Raw genomic sequence first — 15,882 nt, 5'->3', positions numbered from 1 at the left:
TTCCTTCACTGAAAGGGTGATTAGATATTGGAAGGGGCTGCCCAGGGATGTGGTAGAGTAGCGGACCCTGGAGGTGTTTAAGGAAAGACCGGAGGCGGCACTGAGAGCCACGGTCTGGCTGACATGGTGGTGTTCGGTCACAGGCTGGACTCGACGAGCAGGGAGATCTTTTCCAACCTGATTGATTCTGTGACCACTCACCTTCAAGGCTCGGTTTTCCACTTATTTTATGAGTATACGGAGCCCCTGTGCCACAGGGATTGCTCTTCCCAAAGGTTCCCTAGGGAACCGAACGACACCCGGCCGCAGGGCGGCAGCCGGCCGGCACCCCCCGCCCCCGCAGGGGACGCTCCCTCAGGGCGCGGCGGGCGGGGCGGGGCCGCGCACCGCCCCCTCACGGCCGGCGTTAGCCCCGCCCTTTGCCCTTCTCGCCTCCCATTGGCTCTTCCGCGCCCTCTCTCCGCCAATCCCCGGCCGCGCTGCCTCGCTTCTCTCCCTCCCCTTCCCGCGCCCGCGGCCGCCGGCGCGCCGCGAGGCGGAGGCGTTAGCCCCGCCCCTGCACTGGACACGCCCCCTCGCGGACGGACCGGGTGGTGATTGGTCGGCGCGGGCGCGGCGGGGCGGACGTGGGCGGGGCCGGGCCGGGGCCATGGCTGCGCCGGGGGCTGCGCGGTGCCGCAAGGTGCGTGAGGGCCGGGGGGAGCAGGCGGGGCTCGGCTCTCGTTCTGGGTCTTCTCGCCAGAGCCCGGGTGTGCTCGGAGGGGGTGAGGGGCCGTGGGGGGATCCCTCCCGCCGTCCGCGTAGCGACTCCTGCGCGAGGTCCGGCCTTCCGAGGCCGAGCCCGGCTTGCACCGCAGCCACCTGACGGCGGTCCTGAGGCGCTGTGTGCGGTTCTGGGCTTGTCTCTCTGCCCGAGAGACGTGAAGCTCCCAGAGCGGTTCCAGCGGAGGGCAGCGAGGATGACTGGGGACTGGAGCATCTCTCTTACGAGAAAAGGCTGAAGGGGATGTGGATGTTCAGCCTCGAGAGGAGATGACTGAGAGCGGACCTTAGCAATGTGTGTAAATTGCTAAAGGTGGGTGTCAGAGGATGGATCCAGGCTCTGCTCGCTGGGGCCGCGCAGTAGGACACGAGGCAATGGGCAGAAACCGATGCACAGGGGGCTCCTATCTGAACATGAGGAGGAACAGGTTGTCCAGAGAGGGTGTGGAGTCTCGGGTTAGGAGATATTCAGGAACAGGTCGTGATGCAGACCTGTGCCGTGTGTTCTGGGATGGCCCTGCTTGAGCCACTGTGGTCCCTTCCAGCCTCACCCATGCTGTGATTCTGGCTGTGTGATTGTGTGACTGTGATTATGTATTTGTGCTGTGTGCTCTGACCATAGTTGATTCTTAAAGTCCCCACGGTTCAGGTCTGTATTTATCAAGCCTGGTTTCCATTTGAAACGTGTTTGTACATCAGCCCTTGGAGTGTCCTTAGGTGAGTGACTGTGTCTGTAGAATGTTGTGGCAATTAACAAAGCATCCTGCTGTCAAGGTGTGCTTTGTGAAATGAAACCCACAAGTCTTAGGCCTTACTGGCCCCCTCCTTGGCCTGAGAGCTTGAAACTTCTGTTGAACTGATTCACCTCGGCAAAAGTTCTTGGAATTGGTGGGCAATAGTAGTCTTCAAGTGTGTTGTGAAAATACTTCATGAAAATCAAAGTGTATTTCTGTAATCAACAGGCTCTGTCTTCTGGAAGGCTGTCAGGAGCAGCTAAACTAACAAATGGAAGAAAACAGTAAGGCCTTATTCACAAATACTGTTTAAAATTGGTGTATTTTGGAGCCTTATACATGTCATACCTCACAATTGACAAAAAATCCTTGTGTGTATATATCAAACATTTTGAGCTTAAAGGTTCTAAGTAGCCCATGGACAGACAGGCACAGACTGAATAGAAATTTTGCATTAAAAAGTACAGATTTCAGTCTTCATCTTTTATTTATAAAAGATTGAATTTATATAGTTACTAGCTGTAAGACTGTTGAGTGGAGACTGAATTCTTCTTTGATGTAAAGTGTTATTATCTGCTTAACGTGTTTGTTGCGGCCATGCAAAGTTTTCAGAAAATTATTTTGTTTCATGATAAAATTAATTTTCTTTTGCTTGCTATTATTGAATAAAAGTAAGTTGGTTTTTTTTTTACTTTGTTTCATATTAAGGAGGTGGTATAAACAATGAATTTCACTTTTTCAGGTTTGTCTTAAGGAAAGGATGTCATTCTGATGTCGAATTCTATTCCACTGAATCTGACAATCAGGTAATTAAATGACTCTTTACCACAGTCATCCCCCTTATGTAAAAAGAAGGGAAATTGGAATACCTTGAGTAACAGAGGAAAGCCAGATTAATTTAGATCTTAATTAATTTGCATCTGAACCTGAAATTGCTTCTGCAAGGCAAGCAAGAGTGTCTGTGCTGCATCTTGCAGATAGGAGCAGATGGGCTTTGTGTGCAGTGAGTTTGGCTCTGGCAAACGTCCTTAAGGCACAGGATCCATTTTGCAAACACAAATAAGCTGCTTATGGACAAGGGCTGGCCCTCACAGAAGAGCAGTCACCCTTGTTTGGTTTTTGTGCAGGAAAGAAAGAGAAGCACGGAGTCAGGGCTGCAGGACTGGTTTTTCTGTAGTGCTGAGCCAGTTGTCTTCGAAATACAAGTAGGCTGTAGATAGTTGTTTAACTATACATGGAAATAAGAATAAAACACATACACATACTTAACATAAAATCCAGCAAAGGGACATGAGTGCAACAACACAATTTAGTTATTTTGCAGAATCTGCATGTTTGCAAACTTCCATGGAATTGCAAAGTCGTACATTGGAAATGATACATGTTTTTGGTTATGAGTTGTTCTTTGCCAGGTGGCAGAGTGGGGTACACTCACGTCTAAAACAGCATCTTGGTTTACTGAAACAAAACGCTGGTACTCATTTGCTGACTGCAGTGTTCTTTGTGCAGGTTGATGCTATTCATAATGGACTTGACCATTGTGCAGCTTTACTGAAGAATGTCTTACAAAAGGAAGCTACAGGTTGTACCTATTGAAAACACAGGTTACATTTTTAGGTTTTGTAATACTCTCTTGATTTGTTTTGTTGACCACTTTTTCTTTCAACTAATACTAGGAAGGGAGACTGTCCATAAACAACCTGGGAAAACAACTACCTTTAAAATTACTTCCAAGCCTTTGCTAACCAAAGGAAATATTTCCAAGAAGAGAGGGTTAAAAAGAATCATTACTCCTGCCCCTGTCCTAAAAGAAATTGGTAAGTGGGCTTTCTTAGGCTTGATTTTTTTTTTGTTATTCAAACAACACTGAGTGACTCCTCAGCCTCTTGAGATACAACGAGGCTTCAAATAATTGTTGCTGTTTGTTCATAGGTTGATCCTGGGTTGAATCCACAAAAGGATGTATTGTCTTTTAGAAATCTTAAATGTTTATTAAATAATTCCTGAAATTCAGAGATGTTTGAACTTCATGTATAAGGAAGAAAGTTGAGTGTGTTTACAAATATCAGCATCATCAGGTTTATCTAGTAGGAAGTGTGGAGGAGAATGACAATACCCTTTCCTTATAGCTCTTGGACAGGGAAGCATTGCAGTCCTTGGCCTCAGTTTAGGATCCACAGCTAGAAACTGGTCTGGAGTTCAGTGTCCAAGCCAGGCTCTTCTCGAAGAAGGATCTGTGGAAACAGGGAAGTGTGGCTAGAAATGACAAGAGCTCAAATGATTTAGTGGCCAAAGCACTGAATAAAAAGGTAGATGGAGTGCTGTTGGCTGAGTTGCTCCCAGGGGAAATACTTCACTTATTATCATTTCTGCCTCTCTGCGCCCTGTTTCTTCTGTGCAATTTCTAATCCAGTAGGTGGGTGGGGCCTGTAGACTGGTGTGTAGCAGAAGGCCCATTGGGAATTGCAGGAAGTGAGCATGTAGCTGATATCTTCCCAGTGCTGTAAAATTACTGAGTTTTAATTGTACCTAAGATTTTAAGAATTGCATTTTAGAACACACCTTCTGTAGGATACCTTCTGTGCTTCCTTCAAGGACAGCTGCCTGTCCAACTGGTTTAGGTTGCTCTATCTGGAAGAAAAAATTGATGGATTAATTTGCTGGTGAATCAAAATCTGACTGGAATACTGGATCATAATTTGCTGGTGAATCAAAATCTGACTGGAATACTGGATCATAAGATCTTTCTTTCCATTTTCAAGGGAACCTGCCAGAATCTGCTAGACAATACAATGGGTTTGTGTAGATCAAGAAGACAGGCACCTTCAGACTGATTTTTTTGTTCTTTCTCTACAGTGCCAATATCAAATAGAAAAGTTGCCTCATCTACCACACCTTCTACTGAGAAGGAACTTTCCAGTGCAGCACAGAATCAGATGGTTCAATCAACGCATGTGCCTTGCAATGAACACTCTCCTGGGGTGTATCAGAAACTGTACGAGCATGTGCAAACTCAGATGTCTCTGATAACTGGCCAACCCCCTCAGAAGAGTAATGAAATTCCTACTGTAACTCCTCCTCCTACCTCAAATCAGGGTTAGTGGAACTATTCATGTAGAGCTGACTATTTAAGTGCATGAGTTTTGTCCCACATTGTCCTGATCTATGAATGTTGCTTTCTTTTAGGATGTCAGAACATTACAGCTTTGAATTATCAGTTACCTGCTTCCACATCAGCACTATCCGTGCAGCATTCAGCTAATCCCTTATCCACTCAGTCAGTAAGTAAAAGTTTGATTCTCACTATCAATAAACATTGAGTTAGCACTGCCTATGTATTTATGCATTTACTTGTCGGTTTTCCTAATAATTTTCCTTTAAAAGAATTGTGTATTTCAAACTGTAGTAATGCACAGAGAAAATGCTGCTATTCAAAACACATTTTATGTAGACACCAAAAAATGAAATTAGAGGCATTTCAACTGGCTGCTTGTTTCTGCCTGGGGAATTCTGTAATGGACAACAAACATGGAAAGTGCAGGAAATTATTGATTACTGTTAATTGCATTCTCAGTAATGCACACTAAGATCATTAACCAGCTCCTGATGGAAGAAATCATATATCATATGGAGCTTTCCCTGCCAATGATCAAGGCAATTATTTCTTCAGACACGCTGCATTATCTTGGAGCCACATGTTCAAATGCTTGTGTATTTCGGGGAATAGAATAGAGGTGATGGAGAATACCAGCTGCCACCTCGGGAAATGTGGCAAAGGGCTTCCACCTTGAATCTGTAAGGCTGTAGACTTATGTTCCATCTGCAGGTAGTCCATGTATTGCTAGTGATGACCTTGATTTTTAAGAAATTCATCTATTTAAAATACTGAAAGGTAACAGTGTTGTCCTTCATATTTTTTTTTCTTCCCTGTTCTGGTTGGATTCAAGAAACTGCTGAGGTTTTTTCATTACAGAACAGTTGTAAAAGAACTGTCCTTTAATGTTGCACATAACATTTAAGATAAAGGTAATCTAAATCAGATTTACATTTTAATTGCTCCTTATTATACATGAAAATTATTCAGTTATTAATTTGTAGTTATTCTTATAATTAGCAAAGAATTAACAAGCCTACATTGAGTCAGACAAGTGTGGTGCTATTAGGGTTTTTTTCCTAAAGATACAAAAATCGCGTTAATTTTTTGTTTAATTAGAATATTCTTTATGCAGGGCGTTCCTGTTGACAGTGCCAATCAATGTGTGCCAGAGATGGGAGGACCTGTGGTTTGCCCAGTGGTTTCTGCTGCTCCTGCTGCTGCTGCACAAATGCAGTCTGGCACTGCTCTTCTTGGTGTGATCCCTTGTACAGCACCAGGAGCATCAACCCCTTCAGTGCCTGCATTGATCCCAACATCTTCTGGCACAGAGATGGCCCCAAGCCAAGGGCAGCAGATAAAAGAAGCAGACTTGATGCGGTGCATACAAGCCCTGTTACAATCCCATGAAATGCTGAATGGCAGGACTGAACAGAGGGGCCATCATCACTGTCCAGCAAAACATGATAGCTCCTGTGACACGGAGGAGGATACTCCTGAAGAGCACAGTGAGGACATGGTCAGTGAAGAAGATGAATTGAATGTACTTGATGTATCTCCACTGAGAGATACAAGCTGTAAGACAAGTTATGTGAAGAAAGTTCTAAAATCTAGAAAAGAAAGTCCGGAAGAAACAGCCCATAAAGTTAGGACTGTAAAGTATCTTATGGGTGAGCTCAGAGCACTGGTAACAGATAAAGGTGAGAACATTTTCATTGTGAGCAGATTTATTGCATGCAAATAACACAAGTGCTCTATTAAAGAGTGAGCATTTCCGTTTCTGGAAGTTGTATGTGTCAGATGGTATGTGCCATGTTTACTGTGGTTTCCACAACTGTAAAACCTTCAGGATTCACTCTGGATAAGTATTAATTTATTTTTGTAATATTTTAATATTATCATGACAGCAAGATAAAGGTTGTTGCTATTTCATATAAAGAGCTTTCTCCTAAGAAGGGTCCTGGTGTGGACAGATTGCAGTAACAGTCCCACCAAAGCTGGTTGGAAAGAGGGTGGGTTGTGTTTTACTGAGGATGTAAAGCATAGTTTTCATAGTTAAGCTTAACAATTTAAAATAAATATAGTTAAAGGTGAAGTTTTCTTGGGGGGAAAAACCCCAGATACTATTAAATCACTTTGCAGATTGCTTAATCACATGTAAAATGTTAGTTATATTACAGATTTATAGGTTTATGGAGTCTCTTTTTTCCCTCATTTCTTGCAGGTGACTCAGAAATGTTAAGGTTGATGAGTGAAATAGAAGATTCTATATCATTGCTCCCACCTGTAGTGGGAAGTATGACTGTCCAAGCTGAAATAGCTCTGGCTTTGCAGCCTCTGCGGAGTGAGAACGCCCGGCTGCGCAGGTGGGGAACTCCTCAGTGAGCCTGTGGTTGCTGCAGGTGCCCCTAAAGCATCTTTAACTGGTGTGGTTTACATTGCCTTTGTTAAGGCTCTTCCCTTCTTGTCTGTGTAGTATTTATGGATTAGAAACTTTGCTGGTAAGGCCATATACTTTAAAAAGCAATTATTAACACATAGCATGACTTTGCTATTTTAGTAGCATCAGTTACCTCATGATTGGGCCTTTGACTGAGTGAGGTCAATGCATCATTCTGAAAACTGCAGTATCAAGATAGTTAGCCTGCTCATATTCTTTTTGTAGTTTACTCTCAAGTGCAAAAGTGTCTCTCATTTCAGGGGAGTTCTCAAACTGGGTAGCACTTCAATTCAGAACAGAGTTATTTAGTAGATATTTACTGGATACTTGGAAAGGGTCTTTTGTGTTGAAGAAGTACCAGAATGTAAGAAAAATGTGTTATTAAGACTTTTTTATATTTCTGAAATATTACCTGACATTTAATTCTCAAAAGCAACTTCTCACCAAAGTAATTTAAAGTGCAATCCTTTTGAGCATATTCTAATATTTCTGAATTTGTACTTTTTCACAATTCATGTTTAGGAGACTAAGAATATTAAACCAGCAGCTTAGGGAACAAGAAGGCAGTGAGAAGACATCTGGACAGAGCTGCAACTATGAATGTAAAGTACCAATAATGTTGCTTGATAGGAGCATATTTGTTAAAGCTTTTTTTCAATAGATATTATTATTTATTTATATATCTGTAGTTTCATATGTCTGTATGTGTTGTGGCCTTTAGTAATAGCTGAGTTAAGTGAGTGTAATGCTGCAACTGTATTTGCATGGACTGTTGGGCCTTTTTAGACTTAACGTAGTGGGATTTGGCTCTACAGCTGCCAAGCAGATTATTTTTCATTATGTGCCTCTTAAAATGAACATGACTGATTAAATAATTAAGAAGGAAGCTTCAACTTTATCTTGCTGCAAAAAAAACCCCTTCTATCTGTAACCAAAATTAACATTACCAAGCTTATTTTAAAACTTAGTTTGGTTTAGAAATTCGAGCTACCACACAAAACACTTAAACATTTTATGTTTTACTTCTGGTAGTGGTTTCTTTGCAGTCCTTGAATATGATGCTCCAGAGTCAATTGAAAGAATCGCAAAAAGGCCTTGATTCACTGCAGGCTAAAAATGAAGAACTACTGAAAATAATAGAAAGTCAGAAAGAAGAAAATAAACATCTTGCAAAAGGTTTTCATGATAAAGAAGAAGAATTGCTTGAAAACAAACAGCATTATGACATTCATTCTACCAAGCTCAAGATTGGTATGTGTTTTCAATTTGGTTATTCTTTGTTCAGCATTTTAAAAGTGAGAAGAAATAATTAAAAAGTTCTTCTTGGCATTTCAGAAATGGAAGAGGCATTAGGAACTGTGAAGAGCCTTCAGTTTAAGCTGGAAGCTTCAGAGAAAGAAAATAAGATTTTGGGCATAACGTTACGTCAGCGTGATGCAGAAGTTAAGAGACTGAGGGAACTCACCAGGTATTATTGGCTAAGCTTTTTTTTGGTCTCCTGACATTATTTTTCTTTGAAAAAAATATTTATTCTTTCTTATTCCTTGGGTTTTTTTTTTTTTTCATACTGTGGATTTTACCTTAGTATCTTGGTGGTGAGAGGTCATAAGCTAAAACTTCTCTTTGCAGTTCATTTTGTTATAATGCTGCTATAACTTTGTTTTAAAACAGAGTTATCATATTCCATGACTTGGTAAAGTAAAATACTATCTGCCATAACTTATGTGAAGTCTTAACTTTTAATAGCAGATCTGCCAGTAAGAACTATTGCTGTGAATTTATCTCGCTCTTTTATGCTGAAAGTAGTGGCAAGCTGGGAGACATAAATAGCTTTTTGCAGATGCATAAAGGTGTGTATATACAATTGCTTTGGACATGTTGTGCACAGGAAACAAAACTGTTGTCTGTTGTGTTTATAGTTGGGACTGATGGGAACAACAGAGTATTTTTAATAGACATGTCAAATTCTTCAGCAGTTTAGATGCTTCTATGACTGCTAGCTGACCACCAGGTGGTGGTAGAATGATGTCATTACATGTATTTGTGTATATGCTAGAGACGTAAACATCTAAATGTTCATCTTTTTTGACGTAGAAAGCAGTAAGTTAGAAGAATTATCTCTTTTATTATGTTTTTTTAAATTTAGATGCAATGGGAAGAATAATTCAGAAAACCTTTCTTAGTGATTTTGATAACTCTTTCTATCTTCTTTGTAACAGTTTCTTGGCATCAGTTTATTTCATCTTGTGCTGCTCAAAGCAGGTACACCAGGAATAATCTGGAGAACTTCACTGGGCTGTGATATTTTAGTTACTTTTTAGCCACAGTGAGCTGAAGAAGAATTAAAAAAACTTGGAATTGGTTCACATTTGTACTGCATTTTATGACAATATGTAGCAAGTGCATTGCAACTTTGCCACAGTCTGATACATCTAATGTTTTTTTTCTATAGAAAATTTTTAAACTATTTTTTTATAGTGACTGATTTTGAATCTGTCTGGTTGATCTTACCTTAACAGAACCTTGCAAGGCAGTATGGCCAAGCTTCTGTCTGACCTCACAGGGGACAATGTTAGACCCAAACCTGAAAAAACTCTCTCGAAGTCTGTTTTGGAAGACCATGAAAAGCAGATGCAACCTGAGCCATTTCCTGGGAGTACTTCAGTAATGACTTACCTTAAAAAATTAGAAATGGATCATATTTTGATAGATACAGATCTTCAGATCCCAAATAAAATTGGAGAAGCAGAAATGCAAAATCTGTCCTATGAAAAATTTGCTGCTGAAGGAAGTAAAATTAACAGTACATTCACAGAAGAAGGAACATCTGCTCCCAGAGTGCTACCAGCTCCATTGAAGCAAGATGCAGAAACAGGGAGTGATTCTGGGACTTTACTAGATGACCAAACCAAGTTGGATGAGACAATTTATATTCCACTGACTAGCAGCGCCTCTAAAAAACAGCAGCCAGCCTCTGGAAGAAGTGGTGTGCTACCCCAGAGCAGAGGGGCTTGCCAGAGGTTGGATTATTACTGTGATCTTCCAAGCTCCATGCAGCAGTATGGATGTGAGGATCCAACTGTACTGGATAAATTAAGTGCTGGGTACAGTGTGAAAAAGACTGTGGAAAACACTCTTGAAGTTACAGGGGATAAAGCGAAGCCAGAAGGAGACAAAGTGAGACCAAGAGGCATTCCAAGTGGGGCTGCAAAAGATTTCATGGATAAACCAGACCAGCCTCAGCCTCGTACATACCCTCGTGCATCAATGCCATTTCCAACAGGGATTTCTCAGAGAACAGGCAGTAAAGTAGCTGATTTTAGTTGCATTTCATTTGATGATTTATCAGGGAGGTCTGACTGGAGTGCATCTTCTTTCTCAACATTTACATCTCGAGATGAAGAGGACTTTAAAAATAGCTTAGCAGCCTTGGATGCCAACATAGCCAGGTTACAAAGGACTCTGCAAAGTAACATTAGGAAACAATGAGTATGAGAAAGCAAAATGGGCTGCAGCTATTAGGATAAATTAAGTTTTTCTGAAGTGCATTAAGTATGGTACTGATACATATATATTTCCCAGCTGTCTCAATTATGGATAGAATTTGTCCCTTTTTAGGCTGTGGTGCTGTTCCCCTTGAAGTGTACAACTTGAAATAACTGGCTTTTTATATAAAATAGAAATGGCTTTTCAAATTATGACTTAGTTTTATACTCTTTACTTGCAAAATTAAATGTACTTGTTCACTTGTGGATTTTTTCCTTCCCCAAAGAACTATTGTAAGGTGCTGTACATGAGCAAGAGGTTCCACAGGTAGAGGCCAGGGCAGAGCTAGTTACAGCATAGCTCTTCAGGAATGCTGACAGTTATAGTTGCTAAGTCAGGATCAGGCTATTCCAAAAATAAAGGCAGCCATCAATATTTGATTTTTCGTGTATAATATATATTGTAGGAAATATACGGAACAATCCTTTTTCATTCACCACTGATAAAACTTTATATTCTTTTTGGAGCATTGTACTTGAAGGAAAAATGAAGTGGAGAGTCCAGACAAGGGCAAGAAAAGAATCATCAAAGTTCTGTTGTTTTCTACAATTCTGTTATAGGGCATGCTTTTTACAAATGTTTGCCTTTTATCTAAAGTAAAAGGGAATGTAGAACCCGTGGATAAACACAGAACAGAAAGATGCTGAGGAACAGAAGCAGCAGAGCTGACACAAAGGAGGCAAACGAGGCTTTAGCTGAAAGCTGGCAAACCAGTACAGTTAGGAAAGCACCAGAATACACAGCATGAGGAAGGCATGGAAATTCTACAATTGTTGAGGTGTCAAACATCTCTTGGACATAAATACAGAGAGTCTGGACTGAATCACCCGAATTGGCTCTCGCAGGAATGGGAGTGGAGCAGGGAATGATTCCAGTCTGTTGTTCTCCCAGACAGGCTTTTCCAAATCTCAGTCTCAAGAGTATGCATAATGTAAGTGTTTAAGTTACAGGTATGGGAAGCTGGTATTGCTACCATTCTGTGCATCTTACACCCTCAGCAGTGCTTCAGAGCTGTTTTTCAGGCAAAATATCTTTGGAAGAGGAACAGCAGTATAAAGACCTCTACTTAAGACTGCTTTTTCTGCAGAATTGCTGATTATTTTTTTCCTAGAAAACATTGTTGTCCTTCCTGGCACTCTTTTCTTGTATGTTTCCATGTAGGAGAAAAGTCCATCATGGTTATCTGTTTGAGTGGACACATCCTAAAGTTAGGATGCTGTCCATGCATTGTGCTGGGGAGCAGGTCTGTGATTATTTTAGTTACTGGTGACTGAGTCATACAAAGGTATGAAGAGAACACACACTACAGAAGATGCCAACTGGCACTCCTGCTTTGAAAAAGGAAAGTTAGACTAAATAGTGACTTCAGTCATGTAGAATGCTTTTAAGGCTTGGCCTGGATTTCTGAGTATTCTCCACACTCATTGTGCTCAGATTCAAAATAAGGTTGATGGTATGAAAGTGAACAGGTTTTAATTAAGTATTTACGAGTAGTTTCAGCGTAGAAACTAAGGAAAGTTTAAACTACTGTTATGGTGTGGGTTAAAGACAATATACTCTTGTCTTTAGAACTCACAAGATAGCTGAAAAAAGATGGGAAGAATATTCACTAGTAGACAACTCATTCAGTTTTCTCCTTGCAGCCAGGACTTTCTCCATTTGAAGGAGGGTATTCCTCCTGGCCAAAGCTAATGGCAGTGTATGTTAAGGCAGCTGTGGTGTCAGGATGCCCAAGCACATTGTTCTGGTGTTGAGTGCATTTACACTCACTTTTACCTCAATGGGGGAAGATGTTTCATGATCTTACTTGTTTCCTGTTTGCCTTCACAAAGTCAGTTCTATGAAAGCAGGAGATTACTGGGAACATACTCTTGGGCATAATGGCATAGGAGCAGGTTTGAAATGCGTGTCCACTTCCAAGGAGGAGAAACTTAGAAGAGACAGGAAGGAGGAGACTTTTTTTTTAATGGTCCTTTGTTTTGTTCTCCAAAATGTCAGTCAGAGCTATAGCAACTTAATGAAATGTAAAATTCCCCATATATGGGCATTATGAATGAGCACTGTTACATGTTCAGTAACAGCTGCTATGAAACATCTCTTCTGTTGTATGGATTCACTTGGACAGCTCAAACTGCAACACCAGTACTCATGATTAGATATTATGAAAAAAATTTTAATTATGAGACTGGTGAGGCATGGGAGGAGGTTTCCCCCAAAACTTGTGTATGCCCCAACCCTGTAAGTGTTTGAGACCAGGTTGGACAACAGGCTGTGCTAGGCTTTGAACAACCTGCCGTAGGGGAAGGTGTCTCTGCCTAGGGCAGGGGTTTGGAACTAGAGGGTCTTTAACATCCCTTCCGACCCAAACCATTCTATGATTTTATGTAGCCTCATGTAGGTTTTTCTTATAAACACAAGTTACAAGGGTTTCATTTTTACAAATAATATTCTGTGAAGTTGTCATCTGCACCTTCCAGTGATAGGGGAAGAAAAGGAACTCTTTAAAACATGCCATCAAGCTCTTTTCCCTTTATGAACCCTTTCCCTTGTGGAACATGGAAAAGATTGGGCAATACTCCAGAATACTCGAGTTTAACCCACATATAATTCCCTGCTCTGGTTTCTTGAGCAATAAGTGCCTATAATCCAGTGTTCCATTCCAAGAACTGGGGAATGGTAATGGCTCCCTGCAAACACAAAGGATTCCTGCCTTATTACTGTGTCCAATTCCATCAAAAACTTCATAAGGAACAAAAGCTGCCTTATTTGCCGAAGTGAAGCCAGTATTGCATCTGTGTGTGTTAAAGTTACCTGGGACACCAGTTGAGGTCAAGTGGCAACATCATTTACTTGCCCATGGAAGGGAGGTTTTAGACCTCAATATTTCACAAAATATTTAACAAAAAAAAGCTCCAAACAACGCAGGGATTGCTGCTGTTACCTCAAGTACCTTTCTTGAGTCTCTGACTTAATGCAGGCATTCTTAATGAGGGTGGGTTTTTTTCTTAGAAGGGAAAGAAACATTTTCTTTGGTAGATCAGAGAAACTAAGGCAAAAAGAAAAAAAAAAAAAAAAGTAATAGGTTTAGTCACTTCACAGTGGTCCCCAAATAGTGTAGATGAATATTCAAGTTTGATCAGCCAGAACAGGGCTGCACACCTGCCACAGCACTAGAACTTAGAGATGAAAATGTCAAGTCAGATTTGAGGTATTAAAGTGGGTATGACAGACAATTCAGTCTAAACACAGATTTAACTAAACCATCCTAGGTAGATCAGACTGCCCACATTAATGACGTGTTTCTATTTAAGCTCAGGCAGCCCATCTCAAGTGGTTCTTCAAGATTAATGCAAATAGTGTTAGAGATAGCATCTGTCTTCCCCAAAATTCAGGGAATTGCTTCCATAATTTCCTTGCACAACAAAGTCCTAGAGTCTCTTCTCCTTCAGCCAGCTGCAGGGATATTCAGCAGTCTTCAGTTACATGAGTCAGGGGTTTTGCCTGCAGAGCCTTAGGTACAGAGGAGTCAAACAAGTAGGAGATGAAGTCTTACTGCTGAGCTTACTTTAACCTCTGCTTTAAAGTGAAATGAAGAGTCACTGTCACTTTCGTGACTGTTCTTGCAGTTTGAGCTGTAACCAGACAGGAGCCTGAAGATGTCATGGGTTAGCAAAGCATCATCCCGGAAGTGATGTGGTGCCTGCTTCGCTCTTCTCCTAATTCTTATCTCACAGAAGGTAAATAGTATGAATATTTTGGACCAAACCACTACAGAAGAAAACAGCTTTTCCCCAGCCTTTGATTTGTATTGCAGGTGATCAGGTCTCTCTTCAGCATAAGCATAGGGTGAGTTTGTTGTTTTCTCTTTAAGGTTGTACACTTGTACACATATGGTATTTACATACACAGTGTATAAGCTGAGAAATCTTTTTGGTAGAGAAGAAGATGTTTTCTTTAGTCTCCAGATTTCTCTTAATCTGTGAAAATTGATTGTTTGTGTGTTCTATAACAGTCTTGGGAACTGTATCCACTCTAGCTTTTTGCCTTTTACTGCAGTGAGGAAGGGAAAGGTGCCTCTCTGTAAGCAGTCCACACTGCTTTCCCTCCCAAGGCTTGGTGAAAATGCCACAGTTACATGGGGGTCTTTTTCAGGGATAAAATTGTATGTGAGCAAGATGTGTCAACCATGAAATTCAGATTTTCACAGATCCTGTGGTCATACCTAAATGCACCATCAGTGAACGATTTCACTATTTGAAGACCAAACACCAAGCTGAACTGAAAGACCAATGCTTTCACAGACATCTTCTGTTTATCAGGGCACAGAATGGAGAGAATATTGTCCAAAGGTTCTCCAGTTGTACTCCTGGCCCAACAAGACTGGAGTCACAGTGCACTGTCATGCAATAATCCCCAGTCATGAAGTGACACCAGTAGTATTGCAAGTTCAGAGGCAGGGGCACATGCTGAAAATCTCCTTTTTGCATGCATGGGAATATCCATTCCTGAAGTTTTTACACTGTGTTCCAAAGACAGTGTACAATCAGTGCTTCACTGACTGCCTTTAAAAAGAGCAGCTTGAACTGCTCAAAGTGTAGTGGCCTTCTGTGCTACACTTAACATTATGTGGTTTATAGGCTCTTTAGACATTTGAATGTCTAAAGACCACTTAGAAGTATTATTTCTTTTAAGACTCCTGGTTTTGTCCAAGTCCATGATGAATTCTGGCTATTTCTCTGCTGCAATCATAAAGCCAAAATATATATTTTCTTACTGCCTCCTCCCAGATTCTATTCTGTATTTAGAAGCTAGCAGTGATGGTTTTGGACTTGCAATTATGATATTAAGCTAAGTGTAAACTATTTTTCTTGGCCTAATCTAGAATATAAATAGCTTTAACATCAGTTTCTGGTTCCCTTTATTCCCTGGGGAATGCCAGTTCTATTCCATAGTTAGTCTCAGTACTAAGATCATCCCAACATCACCCTTGCCCCAGCACCCCCTTTCCAAGAAACACAAGCAAACCAGGTCCAAGTACTCTGCTGTACTCCCCAAGACTTCAGACAGACAGCACTGGGAAGATGTTCCCATATAGTCCCTGAACCTTCGTCCCCCTTCCCTCCCAGTCTGCAGAGATGCAGCAGTTCACCATGACACAGCTCTCTCCAGCTCAAGTGTCGTCTCCAACCAAAGTTTCCTTTCCATTCAAAGAATTCTCAGTGTGGCATTTTTATGTCTCACACAGGCCCCTGGGCAAGAACACGATGTTCAAGGGCTACTGATTTTTACCTGCCTTCTGTAACACC

The 15,882-nt window shown here is 41.2% G+C and overlaps 1 protein-coding gene across 1 annotated transcript; it reads left to right on the top strand.

The window, feature by feature from the left end:
• Positions 1-649: 649 nt before the first annotated feature.
• CCDC14 (coiled-coil domain containing 14) lies at positions 650-10,525 on the top strand (the record flags this gene model as incomplete). The annotated part of the gene is made up of 12 exons (XM_082285599.1): positions 650-764; positions 2,205-2,302; positions 3,006-3,078; positions 3,173-3,313; positions 4,353-4,592; positions 4,683-4,777; positions 5,726-6,290; positions 6,815-6,956; positions 7,553-7,632; positions 8,063-8,281; positions 8,366-8,498; positions 9,550-10,525. The coding sequence occupies 12 exons, from the start codon at positions 650-652 to the stop codon at positions 10,517-10,519; spliced, it is 2,871 nt and encodes a 956-aa protein (XP_082141725.1). The 3' UTR covers positions 10,520-10,525.
• Between the last annotated feature and the right edge of the window lie 5,357 nt (positions 10,526-15,882).

Source organism: Coloeus monedula, assembly GCF_965178545.1.
Source record: "Coloeus monedula genome assembly, chromosome: 7".
NCBI classification, from domain to species: Eukaryota; Metazoa; Chordata; class Aves; order Passeriformes; family Corvidae; genus Coloeus; species Coloeus monedula.
Note: the sequence above shows the minus strand (reverse complement) of the source record. Positions and strands in the feature narration are given on the sequence as shown.